General features: G+C 42.6%; 1 protein-coding gene across 1 annotated transcript in view; it reads left to right on the forward strand.

The window, feature by feature from the left end:
• The window catches only part of ADAMTS2 (ADAM metallopeptidase with thrombospondin type 1 motif 2), a 142,839-nt gene extending 124,914 nt beyond the window's left edge, over positions 1-17,925 (forward strand). Inside the window, exons 13-22 of the mRNA XM_026047546.1 lie at positions 2,853-2,986; positions 3,792-3,915; positions 4,592-4,672; positions 5,413-5,576; positions 6,715-6,874; positions 7,543-7,675; positions 10,087-10,294; positions 11,551-11,680; positions 12,621-12,710; positions 16,986-17,925. Coding sequence (XP_025903331.1) covers positions 2,853-2,986; positions 3,792-3,915; positions 4,592-4,672; positions 5,413-5,576; positions 6,715-6,874; positions 7,543-7,675; positions 10,087-10,294; positions 11,551-11,680; positions 12,621-12,710; positions 16,986-17,446 — 1,685 coding nt within the window. The 3' untranslated portion in view covers positions 17,447-17,925. The remainder of the gene's footprint in view (positions 1-2,852; positions 2,987-3,791; positions 3,916-4,591; positions 4,673-5,412; positions 5,577-6,714; positions 6,875-7,542; positions 7,676-10,086; positions 10,295-11,550; positions 11,681-12,620; positions 12,711-16,985) is intronic.
• Positions 17,926-18,679: the final 754 nt, after the last annotated feature.

Here is an 18,679-nt window from a genome sequence, read left to right on the forward strand (position 1 = left end):
TAAATAACATTTTCAGGTGGCAGATTTAAAACAAATAAAAGGAAGTACTTTTCCACATAGCATATAATTAAACTGGAATTCATTGCTACAGGATGTTTTAGATGCCAGAAGCTTATAAAGTGATTGAGAGAAATTCTTGAAAGGTCTATAATCCATCCAGAGCTCTTAAGCACCAATACATAACCATGACTTAGGAAGTCCTTGAGTTGCATTTTTACAAGGAGTTTAGAGAATATACCAGGGAGAGTAGTGCAAAGTTGGTCCTGCTTCACATCTTTCTGCAAGCAGTGCTGGGCACTGTTACAGACAGGGTGTTGGGTTGGCCGGATGTTGGGTCACAACCAGCATGGCCATTCCGATGGTCTGGACATTTGGCAGAAATCAGCTCTTAGAACGAAAATGCTTATTTTCTTCTTCACATCTCTGCTCTAACCATCAACAAAAGTGTAGGTAATTGTTTGGGGTATGAAGGCTGTTACCATGCCATTGCCATGGTGTGCTGCAGAAGTGCTGAGAGAGATTTTAGCAAACGGAAGGGCAGATGGAAACGATCTTGGATGACAGACAGAGGGGCTGCTCACCCTTATTAAGTCTAACCCCTTAATTTGAGCAGTGGGTCCTCCAGGCCAGCGCTGACATGGCAAAGGACAGGTAGCAGGTACACGGGTACCGAGCTGTGCTCGGGTACTGAGCTGTCCCTGGCCAGGCTCAGTTCTGAGGGAGGGGAGAGTTCACTTTGGGTGAACTGTGTTGCATTCCAGTGAGAGGACACTGCCAGAAGCCAATGGCAAATTCATTGTAATTAATTTGTCTGAATTTTTTCCTACATAGTTCTCGTGGCTGCCTTATTCTCTTCATTGCGTCTTGTGCAACCTGAGACTTTCAGAGGATCATATAGGACTTCATGGCTTCATTTCATGAAATTGCTTTCCTGGCCCATGAAGAGGGGAAGAACCCCATGACCAATAGGCCTTTGCTTCTGGTTTAGTATTTGGAATAGTCTGCTGCAGAGACCACCAAAATGAATCATATTTTTTGCTATCAGCTTCAATGACTTTGGAGTCATATGTCAGCTCAGTCTGATCACTGGTCACTGCTGTTTTTTTGTGTAACTGTGATATAATCCACAGCCACCCTTGTGAGACTTAGGTACGTGATGTTACTAAAGGGAACAACTTTTGTGTGAAGACAAGGCCAGAGGGAGGTTATTCTAAAATTGTTATGTATTTAAAGATGCCTTTTGTAAAGATCAGGCACATCAACAGGTTGCTAGTGCTTGAGCACAGCAGGGATGTACCCGGAGCCCCGGGCGTCCCCCTGTGCAGCCTCTGCTGGGCTGCTCTCAGCCCTGCCACGTGTCTGCCACAGCGACTGTGACGTTGGCTCCTGGCTGCCGTCCTCAGGAAGAGGAGGAGGAGGTGAAGAAAGGAGTGGGGAATGGGCAGGCAGACCGCTCGCATCCACGCTTCCTGCCCCGTTCTGTGCCAGGCACCGGGGGTTGGAAGGAGAATCGTCCTCGGCACTTACTGGGATCCAATTTAATGGAAATTGCAAATTTACTGTTCTCATGAAGTGATGGGAACCGTCTCTAGTAAATAAACCCCTGGAACAGTGAGGTCTTGTGCATAAACTAATGTTTTTAGTATATACAAATCCGCTGGGTTTGAGATTATTATCATTTTAATATTTCTCTAGGAAGAAACCACACAAGAAAAGTAAGGTACCTGCTTTAATTGTCCAGACACTACATTTTTAGCATGACATATCTGCACTGTTCAGCAGCAGACCAAAGGTCTCTGATGTACCAATACCCAGTGGCCCTGAAGGCATCAACAGCAATAACAAGAAGTTTATTAAAAGAGGGCAGAAGCCATGGCATTGTATGGGGTAAAAAAATGCAAAGGGCCTGTGAAGATTTATTTTAATTGAACTACTAAAATGGAAAGGTCTCCATTTTTTAAATGGTGGGAAAAATGCCCTAAGTTTTAATCATGTTAAAATAGCAGGATCTTTATTTGTTCTATCTAACAGAAAGTCCATCTGCTGCTTACTGACAAGGAAAACATAGTGAATCTAATTAATGGGGCTGGAGAAAGCAAGAAATATGGATAAAGTGAAATACAGTGGTGGAATATAATTTTGTGGAGCAAGTAATTAGTCCTTTCAGGTTTATTGTCTGTTTTGTGCCCTTGGCAGAGGTTAGGGAGAAAGAGGTATGTTTGTCTGACTGCTTATACATGTGTTAGCAGTAAAAAAAATCTTTTTTCTGAGTCTCTTTGACATCGCATCTTTTTCAATGATTTCAGCCATCATAAATACAAGCGCAACAGTGAGGGAGTATTACTTTTTTATTTAGGAGGAAATGGTGTGGCCGAGTTGTCTCTGAAGACTTTTTCAAAGCCAGTTTTGCTTACAATGTAGAACAGCTGCTTTTATTTGCAAAAATTATATTTGCTTTTCTTTTTCTTTCCAGAATTAAGTAGAGTGTGGGAGAAACTGATGCAGAAACCTCTGTCTCCCAGAGGCAGCCAAACTTCAGACTGCCAAAACCTCAGATTACATAATCCAGCCTGGGATTAAGTGAGGGCCCCAATGGGAGTAAATGATGTGCTGGTTGCCAAGAGAGTCTCCTAATGATGACCCTTGGGTCCTTTCTGCTTCAGCAGTTTCCAGATGATCACATAACCTTTGAAAGGGGATAATCATCAATGATTTAGTGGGGACTATATTATTCTCCGTGATGTATGGAAGAAAAAAGCATTGATGCTGTTTCCATTTAAACTGCTGCTTGCAAAGCCAGCAAATAAACTGTAAATGGTGCTGAGCACACAGAATTTCGTTTTATTTTCCAGCTAAAGAAAGGTGTCACCTGTATTGTGAGTCCAAAGAAGTGGGTGATGTCGTCTACATGAAGCGGATGGTACATGAYGGGACTCGCTGCTCCTACAAAGACCCTTACAGCATCTGCGTGCGGGGAGACTGCTTGGTAAGAGTCCTCAATTTGGATGGCTTGGGAGTATTGTGGGAACAATTAAAATGGTAGTTTCTCTCCAAGAATGAGTATTTAAGTGGGGATAATAACATTCTGGACATTTTGAGATTTCATTAGGGCTGTTGTCACAATATTATGTGTGCTGTTCGCAGTTGGTCTCACATTGTGGGTGACTCAATTCCAACAGCATCTACCTACACAATTAATTCTAGGTGCAATATTTTAAGACAAACTGTTACAATTAGCTTTCAGGGAAAGCTTTTCCTGTGTAAGATTTGGCGGAGGTGGAGGCTACAATGAAATAGGAACGTGCAACAGCTTTCAAGGAAAGTGGTATTAAGATCTGACCGATGTGCATTCTCTCTGTATTTGATCAAGCTATTTTTAAAAAATCAATGACAGTTCCTCTATGTTGGGTCTACCACAGGTCATCTTTCAGCAGGATTAGAGGCTCCGATACAGYAAAGCGCTTGTGAAGGTTCTTAACCTCTCATAGATGCTCTGAGTCTCCTGGAATTTAAGCATCTGCTTTCAGATAAGCTCAGGCTTAAGAGATTTTCCTTAGCACTGCTGCTTTCTTTCAATATGAGGACCACTTTGAAATGTAATATCAAATACAGTCACTTAGTTGACAGTAATAATTATAATTTGTTTAAATGCTGGTCTTCCAGGAAAATACGGTATTTGGGGAGGGGTTGTTTTTGATTTTTGCTAACTCAGAAATCAAGGTTCTGATATCTGAAGGCTCATTTGAGTTGAAGCTTGGATAAGAATGACTGTTTTTCTCTTTTGCTCACAGAAAGTCGGGTGCGATAGGGTCATAGGGTCCACGAAGCAGGAAGATAAATGTGGTGTTTGTGGAGGAGATAATTCCCACTGCAAAGTGGTGAAAGGRACATTTTCAAGAATACCAAAGAAACAAGGTCAGTGAATTCAGTGTGTTTTGTACTGGGGTATTCAGGGTATTTTGTTTGTTCTCTTCTGATGTCTTCATTTTCATGAAAAGCACCTGTGCAATCACAAATAATTTCCAGCAGCACTAATTCTAATAAATGCTCTGGACTTTATTTTGAGGCATGGCTAGAGTCTGAAAGCATGAAAGCAAGACTTTTGCCAGTGATCAAGTGTGGCTACAGAAATCAGGGCTTGCATGTGCATAGGGAAGGGCTCGCAGTGGCCCCTGGTGGGGACCCCCGCACTGGTCTGCACAGCTGAGGAGCTGCTCAGTCCAAGTTCCTGAAATGCTGCAAGGATATTTCATCGTGTGCAACCTGGCCTTGGATGATCTCTATGGGGGTCTGCAATAAGGTCCTGGAAACATTTAGTAATGAGCCGTTGTAGTCTGAAACTAACTTTATGGATGACATTTAAGCCTTTTTTGTTTGTTTGTTTGACTYGAAAGCATTTGTCCCTGTTGCCTTCCCTAATCTGGCACAGAGACATGATGAGAGTGGTGCTGAATTAGGTTCAACTTTCTTTCATATACTCCCATTTTAGCAAATACAATTTACAATACAAGCCTATTTAAAAGCCTAAGCCAAACTCTTCCTGTTTGCAGCATACTAACCAGTTATTCTCTTTTTAAATACTACAATCAAGGGCACATTAAGATGTTTGAAATTCCTGTTGGTGCAAGACACTTGCTTATACAGGAAACAGACGCCACCAGCCATAATCTCGGTAAGTAACAAATAACAAAAAAATTCAATGGCAGTATTTTTTCTGCTGTTTATTTCTGTTTGTGGAGCTTCACAACGTGTGTTTGCACATTTGTTTATCCATTATCCTCCCACACCACATTTAAGTGCACTAAATTAGGAAACTTGTTTGGCAGTTTCATTTCCCCATGCTGGGCTCCATGGGTCACAGTAAGAAGATTCCTGGATTGGCAAGTGCCTGTGCAAAAGCCGCTGGGAGAACTGCTCAATTATGTTGTGGGGTGCAGCGACGTCTGCGGGACCTTCCCTGCTTCCCATCCTCAGCCACATCCCAGCTGCACGCAGAGCACAGCAGGAGCATTGACACTGTTGCAGGTTCTGCCCCATTGCTAATAGTGTCGATGTGAGGCTGCCCCATCCATCACAGCTTAGAAAATAGTTGAAATCCCCTCCTTGCTGTGCCAGTCGATCAGTGAGCAAGGTGTCTAGACACTCATCAGGGCAGGACATCCCATCCATGAGTGCTTCCCTGCTGCTTCCATGCAGCTTTCCCATCCCAGCTATCAGAGCGAATGCTCTCATGTGCAGACAGGGCTTAGGTTGGGGTGGGCTAAGCAATCCCCAGGGCAAGGGCACATTCCCACGAGCCCCTCAGGAGAGCAGGGAGTTAAAACCTGATGAGCAGTAATAGCCAAGAGAGGACTGAACCAGAACACAAAGACTGCGATCCTCTTGTAATCACGTTTTGCATTTTTCTTCTAGCAATTAAAAACCGGGAAACGGGAAAATTCATTTTAAGCGAAGACAACTATGTGCCGGACTCTAAAGTCTTTATTGACATGGGCGTGGAGTGGGAATATCGGAATGACGACGATAGAGAGACCGTGCAGACCATGGGGCCTTTGCGCAACGGCATAGTTATTATGGTGAGTCAAATGAAAACCATCTTCCATGGAACACGGCGTCGTAATGCGCTATAATGTATTTTAGATTCCTCTTGTGAATTGCAAGAAGACATCTGCTTCGGTTATAGGACAACAGAAGATGTATTTTAATTCCTTTCTCCTAATTCATTGCTGTGTGCAAGAGATGCTTGTGTGTTGAGCAAGCAGCTTCCCTGATGTTTTTTGGGGATGGTCTGTGTAAAGACTCTGCAGCCTACTTATTTCAGCTGAGATGTGAGTCAAAGTGGTTCATATCAGATAGAGTTAATAACTCTTCCTCCCTTCCATGTTTTGAAAATGTATCCTGCAAAGTCAGATACCAGATCCCTTTGCTTCCAGGCTCATGCAGTTAGGGCACAGCCAGCTACAGAGTTCAAAAATCCATCCAACTTTATTATTTCTTCATTGCTAACAGCAATGATAGACAAGAACAAGGAGGGCTAGAATGATTCAGCATCTCTCTGAAAGTAGCTTTAAACTGCTGATCTACAGCAGCTGAAAATCAAAGCGGGAATAAAGATGGTATTTTCAAAGGATCAAGGTATTATAGTTTATGACACTGACTTATGATTTTTTGCATGTGTCTTGCTGTGGTATGATCACAAAACCTCTTTCTGAACATTTTTTTTTTATAACTTGATCAAGTAACAAGTTTCATAAAATTCCCAGGGTTGTCATAAGAATTTTTTKTTGTTGTTTTAGAAGAAATAAAAGACATTTCTCTTCAGCTCTTCCAGTTAATCTGTACATTTGAATTGCTTTTTCTTTCAGTGGAACTACCCATTATCATTTTAGTATAACATTTCCTGCCTTTATGATGGTATATGGAAAAAATTTAGTATTGTGAAGTCAGTCCAGTGCTGGCAAGAAAAATCACTCTAAATCAACAACAGTCTTAATATGCAGTTTAGAAACTCCGTGTCATAAGGCTAGAGATACTTTTTTAGAAGGGAAAAAATGTGTTGAGTGCAGCTAAAAGATTTAAATCCCTTTGGGAATTTTTTGTTGTTATTATTTTTATTTGAGCCATGATGATTGCTATTTCACATTATCTCACATAGCTTCTGATATCAATCTTTCAAATCTTTTTTTTTTTCCCCCTCTTTGTTTTGCTTTCTAGGTGATTCCTCATGGCAGTTCCAAGATCTCTTTGACTTACAAGTACATGATCCATGAAGATTCCTTGAATGTAGATAACAACAATGTTTTGGAAGAGGACTCTGTATCCTATGAATGGGCTCTGAAGAAGTGGTCCCAGTGTTCAAAGCCTTGTGGAGGAGGTAAAAATGCAAGAGCAGTGCAGTTAAACTTGATTAAGGGAAAACTGGAAAAGTGAACATYTTGCGCCACAAAACATTAGTGAGACCAGAAGTGTAGGAGGGTTTTATTGGGTTTAAAATAAATAGATGAGTAAATAACATATGGAGTTAAAAATCTGACTGAAGTGGCTCTTGGGGCAAATCTGGTGTGGCTCATTTCTAATTTATGTTTATAAAACTGAAAAATTGCACAAATGTGCAAGATTTGGCCAAGGGCCTCTGAAATATAGGATGTCAACATCAAGGCACCCTAGGGCAGACCCTTACTGCATCTTTTGCAGCCTGTGCTGTGGACCCTGCTCTGTGAAAATCCCTATTTTGGGGCCACTTGAGTACCCCAGTGCTCCTTGCTGCTGTTCAGCAGAGCGACACTCAGGCTTTAGCCCCCTTGCTGCAGCTGGGCAGGTTTGCAGGATACTTTTCCAGCCCTAGCAGTTGCTGTTGTTTTCATTATAGCTTGCGGTGCAATAAAGGGGATGAGCAACCCCGTGTGCCAAATCCGTGTGGACGTGTGCCTGTGCAGTGCAGCTCTCAGGTCTCGTGCCACGCGTTCGCCCACGGTGCAGKGTGAAACCAGAGTCCTGTGCAAGACCTCTCTGCCCAAAAATAAGGGGAGTTTCTGTCTCCAGGCTATCAATTCACCAAATACGGCTGCCGGAGGAAGGCAGATCACAAGATGGTTCACCGGAGCTACTGCGAGCTGATCCAAAAGCCGAAGCCCATTCGCAGAGTGTGCAACCTGCAGGAGTGCTCCCAGCCCATGTAAGCATCACTGCCGCCCGGGCCAGCGTTAGCGGCTAGCGCTTGCCAGCTCCAAGAAGGTGACTTAAGCCTAATGCCTGCTTTTGCACCCTGACACGTGGCTGCTGCCTGAATGTGGGGCTCCTAAGAGCCTCTGTGCATCGTTAGAAACCCAATAATGCAAGTTTGGGTTGCTACTAGTTACATTCTGCTTGTGGAAATATTGCTCCAGCGACTGCTGGTTCCTATTACTTCTGACATAAGTTGGATTAGAAAGGAAGTGTTGTCGTGATCCAAACATTTGTGTCCAGCCTATCTTGAGGTAATAAAAAAATAGACATAAATTCAATTTATACCAGCAGATTTTACACAGTGTGAATTAACCACSTAAGAACAAATTTATGGAGTGCTACATAAGAAAAGCAATGACATACATTCTGTCAAATCCAAATCCGCCTAGAATTCACAGCATGTTTTTGGAGATGTAAACACTGGGAAAAATATCTGGCCAGTTTGATTTCTCTGGCTGTCCTCATACAGTGCACTAAGCCTATAGTACCGGCRAGTCTGATATATGTAGTAAGCTATGGACATTTCTATTCATAGTTTAGAGGTGCTTTTTTGACTGGCAGTGGATTAACCCTGTCACACATAGGGCTCACCTATTCCCCCTGTCACTGCTGCAACAAGGAAGGAGTTGGTTGAGCTCAGCTTTTCTCTCTGGAGACCACGTCTAGATTCCAGGAAGAAAAGCAAATAAGTAGAGCATAGCACACAGTATTTCCTAACTGCTTTTCAAAAGAGATTTGAGAGAGAGAAAAGTCAAGAAACGATGCCCCATAAACTCAACGCGGGTCAGGGTTTAACATTTATTTATTGGCACCAAAGCAATGACTTAGCGATCGTATCTCAGACTGTCTGGAAAGGACTGTAGTCTTCTTTCAGCCACAAGTATAATTGGACCCACGTACCACAAAGACTTAATAGGATCCCAAATTGTGCTTGGATTCCTGAATTTTTCAGCTGTCTCTGTTTCCACAGAATGTGAGCTGAGTATTTTGCCCTCGTTCAAAGGAGAGGCAATTATTTTATGGTTTTCATGAAGCTCTGCATTCAGAACAACACTAATATGCTACTGCCTCACTGTTGATGGAAAAAAAAACCCTACATTTGTCTCAGGGATTGCCTTAGAATCTGCAGCTTTGCTATGTGCAGCACTCGCTTTCTGCACAGCTGGGTAATCTCAGTAGGGGCAAAGACAGAGCTGTATGAAATTGCCACTCTGCTTTTCACTTAACTTGGAGGGCAGTGCATTTTCTTGTTCCTATTTCTTATCTATGTCTAGAAACTGGATTTTTATGAGTACTTTAGGAGGAGCACTGCAAACTCAGGAGATTTCTTCAGAGGTTTACTTTTTTTCTGTTTAAATTTAGCCCAACAATGCTGTTTACATTAAACAATGCTTCTCTCTTGCAGGTCTCTGCACTCTGTAAATATTTATAGAATATTGTATATATCTCCACTTACTTGATTACAGCCAAGCTTTCAGTAGCCCTCTTAAATTTCCACTTGTCCTTGCCTGTCCTTGTAGCTCTAATTCTCAAGGTAGTTTTGACGGTCGGGGAAGTTTTTATCCATATCCCTTTATAAACCATAGGAGAGATATTCCAGGGTCCAAATGGCCAAAGTGACAACAAATAGAGAGTCCAAAAACACATTAAGAACTCAGATCTTCTGATTTTCAGAGAAACTTTACCTCCCACCAATGCAAACCTTGCTGATGCTGAGGACCCTCATTTACCAGAGCTCAGCATAGACAGACCTGGTGGGGTAGCTGGGTGTTTGCTGGTGCTTTTGCGGCTGAGGATCCAGTCCATGGATTGCATGTGTAATATTAAGTTGAAGAAAAATTCTACCAGATGCCATTATGGCAAAATAAATAAATAATTAAATAAAACTATAAATAAATAAATAAATAAATAAAAGGCCCCTGTCACGTTGAGTCTAGAGTGAGCACTAACATGATATTTCAAATACCAATTTTGTTTCTGTTCCTTTCCAAAGATCTGCGACATCTAATGGCCATCTAAGAACCACTTGGTGTTGTCCTTCTGGATGGATGGCGCTGTTTGGGTGCATGTGTGCAACAGCTTAGGAGAMGAGATCAGAACTATTAATTGAAAAATGAGTCAGTCTGAAGTTCTGGGTCTTACTACTGATTGTCAGTGATATTGGTAATTATCTGCTTAGAACGGCTTAGTTGTTTTCATTTCTTCTTCTTTTCAGAGATCAGAACTAGTGTTACCACCCTACTAACCTCACTGTTTTAAGAGTTACTGTCCAGTGGACAGTTCAGGATCTAAATCAGGGGAAAAAAGTTTTCCTTAGCAAACTTCCTTAATCCACCAAATATTCTCTTTTCGCTCGCCCAGCTGGGTGACAGGAGAATGGGAGCCTTGCAGCAAGACTTGTGGCAAGACGGGATACCAGGTGCGCTCTGTCCGCTGTATCCAGCCGCTGCACGACAACACGAATCGCTCTGTTCACACCAAGTACTGCAACAACGACCGTCCCGAAGGCCGGAGACCTTGCAACCGGGAGCTCTGTCCAGCGCAGTGGAGAGTGGGGCCCTGGTCACAGGTCAGTCCCCTTCTGGAAGCTTGGAGCAAATAAGTTCATATGAAGCAGGCAAGAAGATCTTGGAGAGCTTATTCTGTGATCTCTGAACTAACTCCTGAGCAGGGCATGTAGTATTTCCACTACTATTTATTCTGTAGGAATTGTTAGGTGGAGAAGTGGTACCCACAGTAAAAACCAGTAAACCACAGTAAAGCCAGCTGGCAGTGATGCTGAATGATCCTGATTCCACGAGCCAGCTCTGTCCATGTATGTTTGTCACCTCCAGGAAAGCTGACCTCGACCTGCTCTTGATCCTGTTCAGAGTCTTTTAGCTGTTGGTATAAACTGAGGAAAAGGCAATTCATTATTTTGGCACTGTTATATTTCCTTTCAATTAAGGAATTGTTCAGACACTGCAAACAAGATAGATAGGCACCAACACCCATCGAAATGAATGCTGTGAGCATCTTTAGCCTAGAAGCTCTCAGCAGATGTAACTAATGAGCCTCATGTGATGCTGATCATAAGCCAAAGGAGTTTCTCACTTAATTTCCTAAGGAAACACAGGACATCAAGTCATGGAGCAACTGCTCGGTGACCTTTTTTGTTTACCATTACTATGGGCAAAACAGGCTCCAGTGGTTCTAGCTGGAGCTGGGCATTTTAAGCTTTTCATCCCTGGCTTTTGGACTAACTTGCCATGTGAGCAAGAAATATAATGACACTGTGCACAGACTTCTTGCTGAAGTACTTAGGAGCAATAGGAAGCTCCATATATTCATATTTGCAATACATTGCAGTCATCTCAGAAGCAAGAAATGTGAGTAATACAGCAGCATTAAATCATTTTGATACACAGGATCTTTCCAGTTCATCTCAGCATTTTTCCATGAAATCATTTATAGGGTTGTAGATAGGATATTTTATTTTAAAACTGTGTCATACGAATAGGAGTGATCAATTTTCATCCTCAGTGGATGTAACAGATATCATAAGCAATGCAGTCCCAGGTGCACACTGTGAATAGATGCTTCTTATTTACACTTGTTTCTATATGGTCAGAGCATAAGCTTTTCTTCGGGGTGTTTCACAGATCCTTGTATGCTACTTCAACCACTGGTGCTCCCTCCTGACTGGGTACTGTAGGTACAGGGGTGGTTCAAACAATATAATCTGCAAACTCAGATTAAATGCAGTGAGTTCAAATTTAAAGAAGACCTTCCTGGCCACTGTTTGCCAAGGGTGACTCAGAGGTAACCGGTGTGTATCCTTTCCAGTGCTCTGTGAGCTGTGGCAACGGCACGCAGGACCGCCAGGTGCTGTGCCGGACCAAGGACAACGTCGCYGGCTTTTGTAAAGAAGATAAACCAGAGACCGTCAGGAACTGCAGGCTACCTCCATGTCCCCGTAAGCAAACACCACTCACTTGGAAAATTATATATTGAGYGCTTCTGTTTGAAAACCTTTACTGAATTTCTGCTCATGCATGAAGCTTGCCTGGGTGGCCAGTTCAGCTTGGGCTAGGTTCCAAGCGGACTTTACAAATGTAGGGCTGTTGTGCAGCTGCTGGGCTTCCTGGGCATGTCGTTGTTTCACACTCACAGTGGGAAACACCATCTKCTATAGGCTGCCAACAGCATCCTTGGGTGGGAGGCAGTGCTCGAGTGCAGCCTTGCACCCTTGGGACATGCCAGGCTTGGCAAATGGGTTGTGACTAATCAAGATCGTTGTGGGCAAACAGGCCTCTCTACTTCACGTACCATGAGTGAAATTGGCAGGTTTCTCCTCCATTCTTCAAGGTTTCATCTTCAAGGATTACTTTAGGCTATAATAAATTTACTGCTACTTAATCTAGGACACCAATGCTTTTGTCCTTCTTAGCCCTTCTGCTGTTTGCAAGTGATGCTCCTAAGGTCATTTTACATGCTCCTGTTGTTAAGTGATTCATTTATTCCTGATGTGTTTGTCAGTATAGCTTTTGATTCCTAATTAATTAGAACCTAACTGTCAATTATGGTCTCCAATACAAAAGTTTAAAAAGAGACAGTGCAACTAAGCCTAGCCTGGATGCTTCTCAGCATATATTTAACACTGCTTGCTGGAAGTAGTGCTGGAGAACTGGCCTTCATGTGGCCTTCAGTGTTGGCTGTCAAGCACAGGACACAAATTGCAGCAAACTACCCCTCTCTACCCCTCATAAAACCTCCTACACAGCCGGGTTATAATTCTTCCCGGGGGTCCTACCTAAGGTCACTCGTTCTATTAGTTTATCCTCTTCTACCAGGTAAAGTACTTAATGCTAAATGTATATTGTGTTTTATCATTTTTTTTCTTTCCTCTATTCAAGGAAACGTTTCTGATCCTTCAAAGAAAACCTACATGATACAATGGCTGTCGAGACCTGATCCAGACTACCCCATCCAGAAAATATCTTCAAGTAAAAGACCCATTTATAACTCTGCCTTTGCCCTTAAATGCATGCCACATCGAATGTGGACTTTGCCTTTTGCTCTTCTCCTCTCTCTATGCGGAAAATTCCCTTGACTTCGCCAAGTTGAAATCTTGGGCTGAATCTTTTTTTCACACCGGCCTTGGTGCTCGGTGTCTTTCTTCTCTGGAGCTTGTGTAGCACTGGTGGTGGAGGTCTTGAAGTGTTGGCTGTGTGAAGCTGGATCTCCACAGTATGTTGCAGTCCTGGGAGCTGGGACCAGTTTGCTTGTTGCTTGGTGATGGTGAAAAAAGGCTCTTACTGGTTCATGATGTTCAGTTTGATAGCAAAACCGAGAACTTATTGTGAATGTGATCACATCACAATAATGACACCTTGTAGTGCTAAAGTTCTCCTTTATCTAAAGGCCCTAAATCTCATAACTCTCTAGCTTCAGTTTCCTGGCAGGGGAATCTGTGGAACAGGAGAATTTATGCATTCCATTTTCCTTTGCGGTGTCGTTGCTTTACTCATCCTTGCTGCTCATTTTTACTCCTGACCTTAACGTTGGTGTTCGCAAGCTGTGGAGGGCTCGCTGGCACCAGGAGCTCCGTTCCTGTTGGTACTTCAAGTGCTGCTACGACACTGTCCGCTCTTGCCAAACTCCTGTTGGTGTTTTGAAATATTTTTTCCTTGTGAAAAGCTGCATTTGTTTTTTTCCCTTCACACAGTTTTTGCCAGTTTTGCAGTACTTTTTCTATAGAAACGAAAACAAAGCGGAACAGCCATGTCCATGCTGCTGGTGTGTGGTGGCGTTTTGGTTAACTTGGTTGAGGCAATATGACCTTTTCATGGACAACAGTGTCTCCAGCTGCTCGACAGGAGCTATTTATACTCATTGCATCCTTGGTCTTTTTTCACCATATGCATGTCTGACTTGCCTGGTGTGGTTGCGTGTGTGCGTGCGTGCTCTATAGATGTGTCAACTGGCAAACATAACAGTGTGAACTACTACAGAATTACCTCAATTTTTATTGCTTTTTTCTTTTTCTTTTTTTTTTTTTTGGCTTAGAAGAAAAATTTTAGAAAAATGCCTTAATGTTGAAATGTAAATGGCATTAATTTACCAGATCCAGCTTTAAATATAAACAGTACACTGGTACCTTGAGTTAATCGTCTTAYGGATTGGTTTTACTTGAATGGTAGCTATGGGAAGGCAGTAAATTTAATGTGAGGTTGATTTGCACAGTACATATCCATGTCTTCGTAGAGAGGAGATGGTTACCAGACTTACTGACCTTTAACTGGCATTGCTGCTTCACCTTACGTGTTTGTGTTGAAGATTTGGAGTTAACAAATCTTAAAACTGTTTGTGCCATGCAGTAATAGTAAAAGCATATCAACTTATAGACAGCAGCCTCGGAGCAAACTACTACCTTATTGCATTGATCATATTCTTTGGTAAGGTGGCATTTTTGAATCTTTGGATCTCCAGCAGTGTAGCACTTCAAACTTGTCATTATCATGTGATCACATATTTAAATTTTGCTGTTAATATGATAATTTCCTGAAACATGTTAACAATTTACATGACAAGGTGAAAAAGCAAAGACACGTATCTGGCACTGAATACTGTTATGTAAAATAATCGGTGTTTAACTGTATAAATATATTCATGACTGTTAACTTTAAATAGACAAATGTTTAGTGATGTTTCAAGAGATGGGTGGCTATAGAGAATGGTGCAATAAGGTATCTGGGCATTGTGCACTATGTCTATATGCACTTTGGTTTATCAGGGATATTTTATTAGTGTTTTGTATGTATTTAACATAATATTAAAGATGTGCCAATTGAGTTTGCTTTTCAATATTTTTTTATGAGACTAATGTGTACCAAAGTGACTGTGAAACTGATTTATTTTTTTCTTACTGATGTTTTGAAGATATACTTCCAGTCTGTCATGCATTCTGCAAGTAAAAATAAATAAAAGTTCAGCAAATCTGGATATTTTGGGTTGCTTAGAGGAAAAAACCATCATTCTGACATTCAGAAATGACAGAGTTGAAGATTTATTTATGTAACTTATCAGATGTCACTAAACATGTTACATAATGCAGTTTGATTTTCATTTATTTTTAGCCTTGATTTTACATATTTTTGATAGGAAAAAAAGGCATTTTTCTAAAGGTGCTTTTAGTGATTCTTACATAGCCAGGAACAGGTCTGCCTTGCTGAAACTACRTTTAAATGCAATACCCCTTGACTTTAATTTTGCAAGCCATTTGGAGAAGCTTGCGTTAAAGCAAGGAACACAAGGCAAAATGTTCAAAGGGGCCACGACATGGTATGTAAAGAGTATATGCAGCTGTATAGGGACATGCAGCCCTTTTGTACAGAGTTGTGCTTGCAGGTACCTACAGTTTCCAGTTCCTAAAGGCTGGTCTGGATAAAACCCAGTCCAGAACCCGGTTAGTATTGGTAGGTTCTAAGGAAGTAGGTGCTTTTTATCTGGCAGCATCTCACTTTAGCAGTTAAAAACCATGGAGGTGATTTGACATATTTGAAAACAGGAGCCAGAGTCTTGCTTTTCTGCAGCAAATGCATGAGACGTGAATAGAAGGCAAGAAAGGTATTTCCAACTCCATCAGGAAAACGCTAGAACTTTTAAGTGAGAGTAATAACTTTATTTGTTTTAGACTGATTATGTTTGCCAATTAAACACTTATAACTCCCTGTAATGTTAAGTGAGGCTGAATGAAGGGGTGACACCTCTGCTTTCCGAGCTCCCCTAGTTCTGCTGAAGCTCTCTGGGTCTCTGCCTTGCTGCGAGGCTGCTCATGGGGTAAGTCAGAGCTCCCAGCAGAAGAAGAGCCCCAGGAAGGCTTTGCCKTGAACATCCCTCTTCCATGCGGAACACACATGTGCAGGAACAAGGGGAGTWGCAGGAGTTAGGCTGGGACTAGTAGGTGGACACTTGGTAAGGGCAGCAAGAAGTCAAAGTGATTTTTTTTGTGTGTCACTATTTATGCCAGGTGTCGCTCAGTCTTCTGCCTATCTCCTCAGTGCTCTTGTCTCCTCTCCAGCCCTCTGACCCTCTTGCTTTCCCTGGAGGCTGCGCGTTGGGATTTCTTCTTCCCTGCAATTCCTGCTCGTTCCCAGCTCCATCCCTTCTGTTCTGCGGAGCAGAAGTTACAGAGCGTGCACACAGGCTGGAGGACAAGCAGCTTTCCCTCCAAGGAGGCTCCTAGCCCTCTAGCATCCATCTGCCACCCATTCCTGCCTCTGCCTCCTCTGAGCACAAATCACAAGCGCTCGAGTAATCTCTGATGAAGCTTCATTTCATGTCTCTCAGAAAATAAAACAATATGGCCAGTTCCCTTTTAATACCATACCCTACATTTTACTACAGTCCAGCAGGCTCAGGATCTGGCTTAATACCTGTATTATAATGCATTAAAAACAGATTGTCATAAAGGCTAGTGRCAGCTTCAAGCCTATGGATTATCGTTCTTGTCCTTTTATTACAGTTTTTGACTCAGTGACACAGAAAACAGGACTTGGCCCTCAGGCTCCCCATCATTAGTGGGTGGCTTTGGCTCTGTCCTGCTTGGGTTTGTCGTACTAAAGATATTGTCTCCCTTTGAGAAGGACAAGAAAGTTAATGCTAAATATGCCACTTTTCTTGCAAGCGAGAGGAACATCCCCACAGTGCTGCCATTTGCAGGCTACAGACTGAAAAAAGCAATCACTTGAATGGAAAATGGATTAAATGCTGAGTTAKACAATCCGTGTAGAGATAAGGCTGGACTTTCTTGACGATCAGGGTTTTTTTATATATATAAATACAGCCTGACCGGGGTTACTCACTGTTAGACTGCATTAAAAGCAGTAATGGAAAAGACGAGGCTTATTAATGTAAACCCGGGTGGCTTTTGGGGGGCTTAATGCAGCATTTGGCAGCAGCACAGCACGGTTAGCGTGGTGTGAGCGGCAGGCCGGGGCAGGACCGCGCGGCGTTGCAGGACACAAGGGTCCACATCGGCTCCCAGGCCTGGAGCACACGTGGGGCTGATACACAGAATTCACATCAGGTTTTGCATCCTAAAGGCCAAGCTTTAGGTTTAGTGTTAAGCTTGCTTTTCCTTCTAGAAGGCTCATTTGCCATTTTCCCCTCCCACTTKATATATCAAACCCTCCGCCCGTTGCCAGAAACTCACTTGTTTCTTTTTCTGCTGAACGCCAAGATGCTCTTTATTTATCTGTTCCCTTTTTCTCTTGCAGAGGATCATTGTCAAGGAGACAAGTCGATGTTTTGTCGCATGGAAGTTCTCTCGCGTTACTGTTCCATTCCTGGTTACAATAAGCTGTGTTGCAAGTCCTGTAACATGTACAGCAATGTAACAGAGGAGGCCAACGCGACCGATTCCACCATAAATAAGAATAATGTCATTGAGGAGGAGTTCCTGACAACCCTCAGCACTCCCATGGCTGTTCCCACCACGCAGGTTGCCACCAGCTCACCTCCCATTTCCAGAACAACTGCATCTCCTAACGCAACTGAGGAGCACCCAGAAATTAATGCGGTGGATGTTCCCTATAAGATTGACGGGCTGGATAATGAAGTGTCACAGCACAACATCATTACCCAGAGGAGGATGCCTTATGAAAGGACGAGGAATCAACGAATTCAACAACTGATTGCTGAGAAAATGAAAAGAGAGACTCTTAGGAAAATTAATTAGAGTGGAAATACGGCACATGCAACGTTTTTCTCTTATAGAGATGGTACCAACATCATAGTATTGCCCRTATCATAGAGACTAAAAATGGGGAAAAATCAAAGTGGTGCTATGGCAGAAATGCCAAATTCTAAAGTCTGCTCTAAATGGGAACAGATTGTTTCAAAAGTGCTGATCTAAACACTTGGATGGCTAGGTTGACAGGGTACGGTAGAGTATTAGTGCAATATCGTTACAGCATTTCACTGAATCCAAACGAACCGTAATACCTAGGCYAGGTGAGCAGGATTCTTGTTTATGGGCTTTTTAAGTTCTTCTCTGCCTATGTAAAACTGCTTGGGAATCGTACTGGGAGTTAGGATGGAGGAAACCAGTCCCAAGACCAAATAGATCCCTTTCCAGCGACGAGCGGGTGGTCAGCTCTCCTGTGATGCTCCTGCGCATTGCAMAAACCCGGGCTCGCAGCCGGCTCCAGAAGGTGCCTAGGGACATGCCAGGCTCCGGCTCTGCTCCTTGGGCAGAGCTGCTCACCTGCCATGTGCTTATGTAGCTTTCTTGACCAGGTCTGCATAAGGAAATATATAGGACATTCTGTAGCCATGTATTTATGTGTAAATTAAAAATCCACAACCAGTAGCTTGCATATTGCCATAAACAGTTTTCAAGCATTCTCCTAAGCACTCGAATAGGTGCAAGACACTTAGTGTTCGGGTAGAGCCAGCCAACGCGGACTGACAGCACCCTAGTCTCTCTGTTTACAAGTATCCTTATTTTTTGATRGTCTTTAAACTCATCTAACACAACAGCCTCAGTGATTTTGGTTGGTTGGTGCTTTTTTTTTTTTTGGTGCATATTTTTCTTTCCTTCCCACATRCTGTTTAACTTAAAAATGACTGGATTCTCATTGCCTTTTCTTTGGTGCTTTGTGAAGAAAACTTTTTTTTCTCTCTCTCCCATAGTACAAGATTATTTTGGAGGAGGTTGTTTCACCACCACCTTTTCCTTAAGACAACTTTATTGGTGCAAAAGTGAGCGCTCACACACTCACACGTACATACACGCACTCACATACCATAGAAACTTAGAGATGTGTAAGTCGACAACCCTTTGAGTACTCCATCTCCTCAGGGTCACCATGATTTTCATCGGTAATTTTGCATTCCTCGGAGACTGGGAGACAACTTCAGATTGGCTCTTTGGCGTTAGGATCGATCCGTGTTGGAATTTCTGAGGACT

Source organism: Nothoprocta perdicaria, unplaced genomic scaffold, assembly GCF_003342845.1.
Source record: "Nothoprocta perdicaria isolate Ctin4 unplaced genomic scaffold, notPer1 scaffold_5, whole genome shotgun sequence".
NCBI lineage: Eukaryota > Metazoa > Chordata > Aves > Tinamiformes > Tinamidae > Nothoprocta > Nothoprocta perdicaria.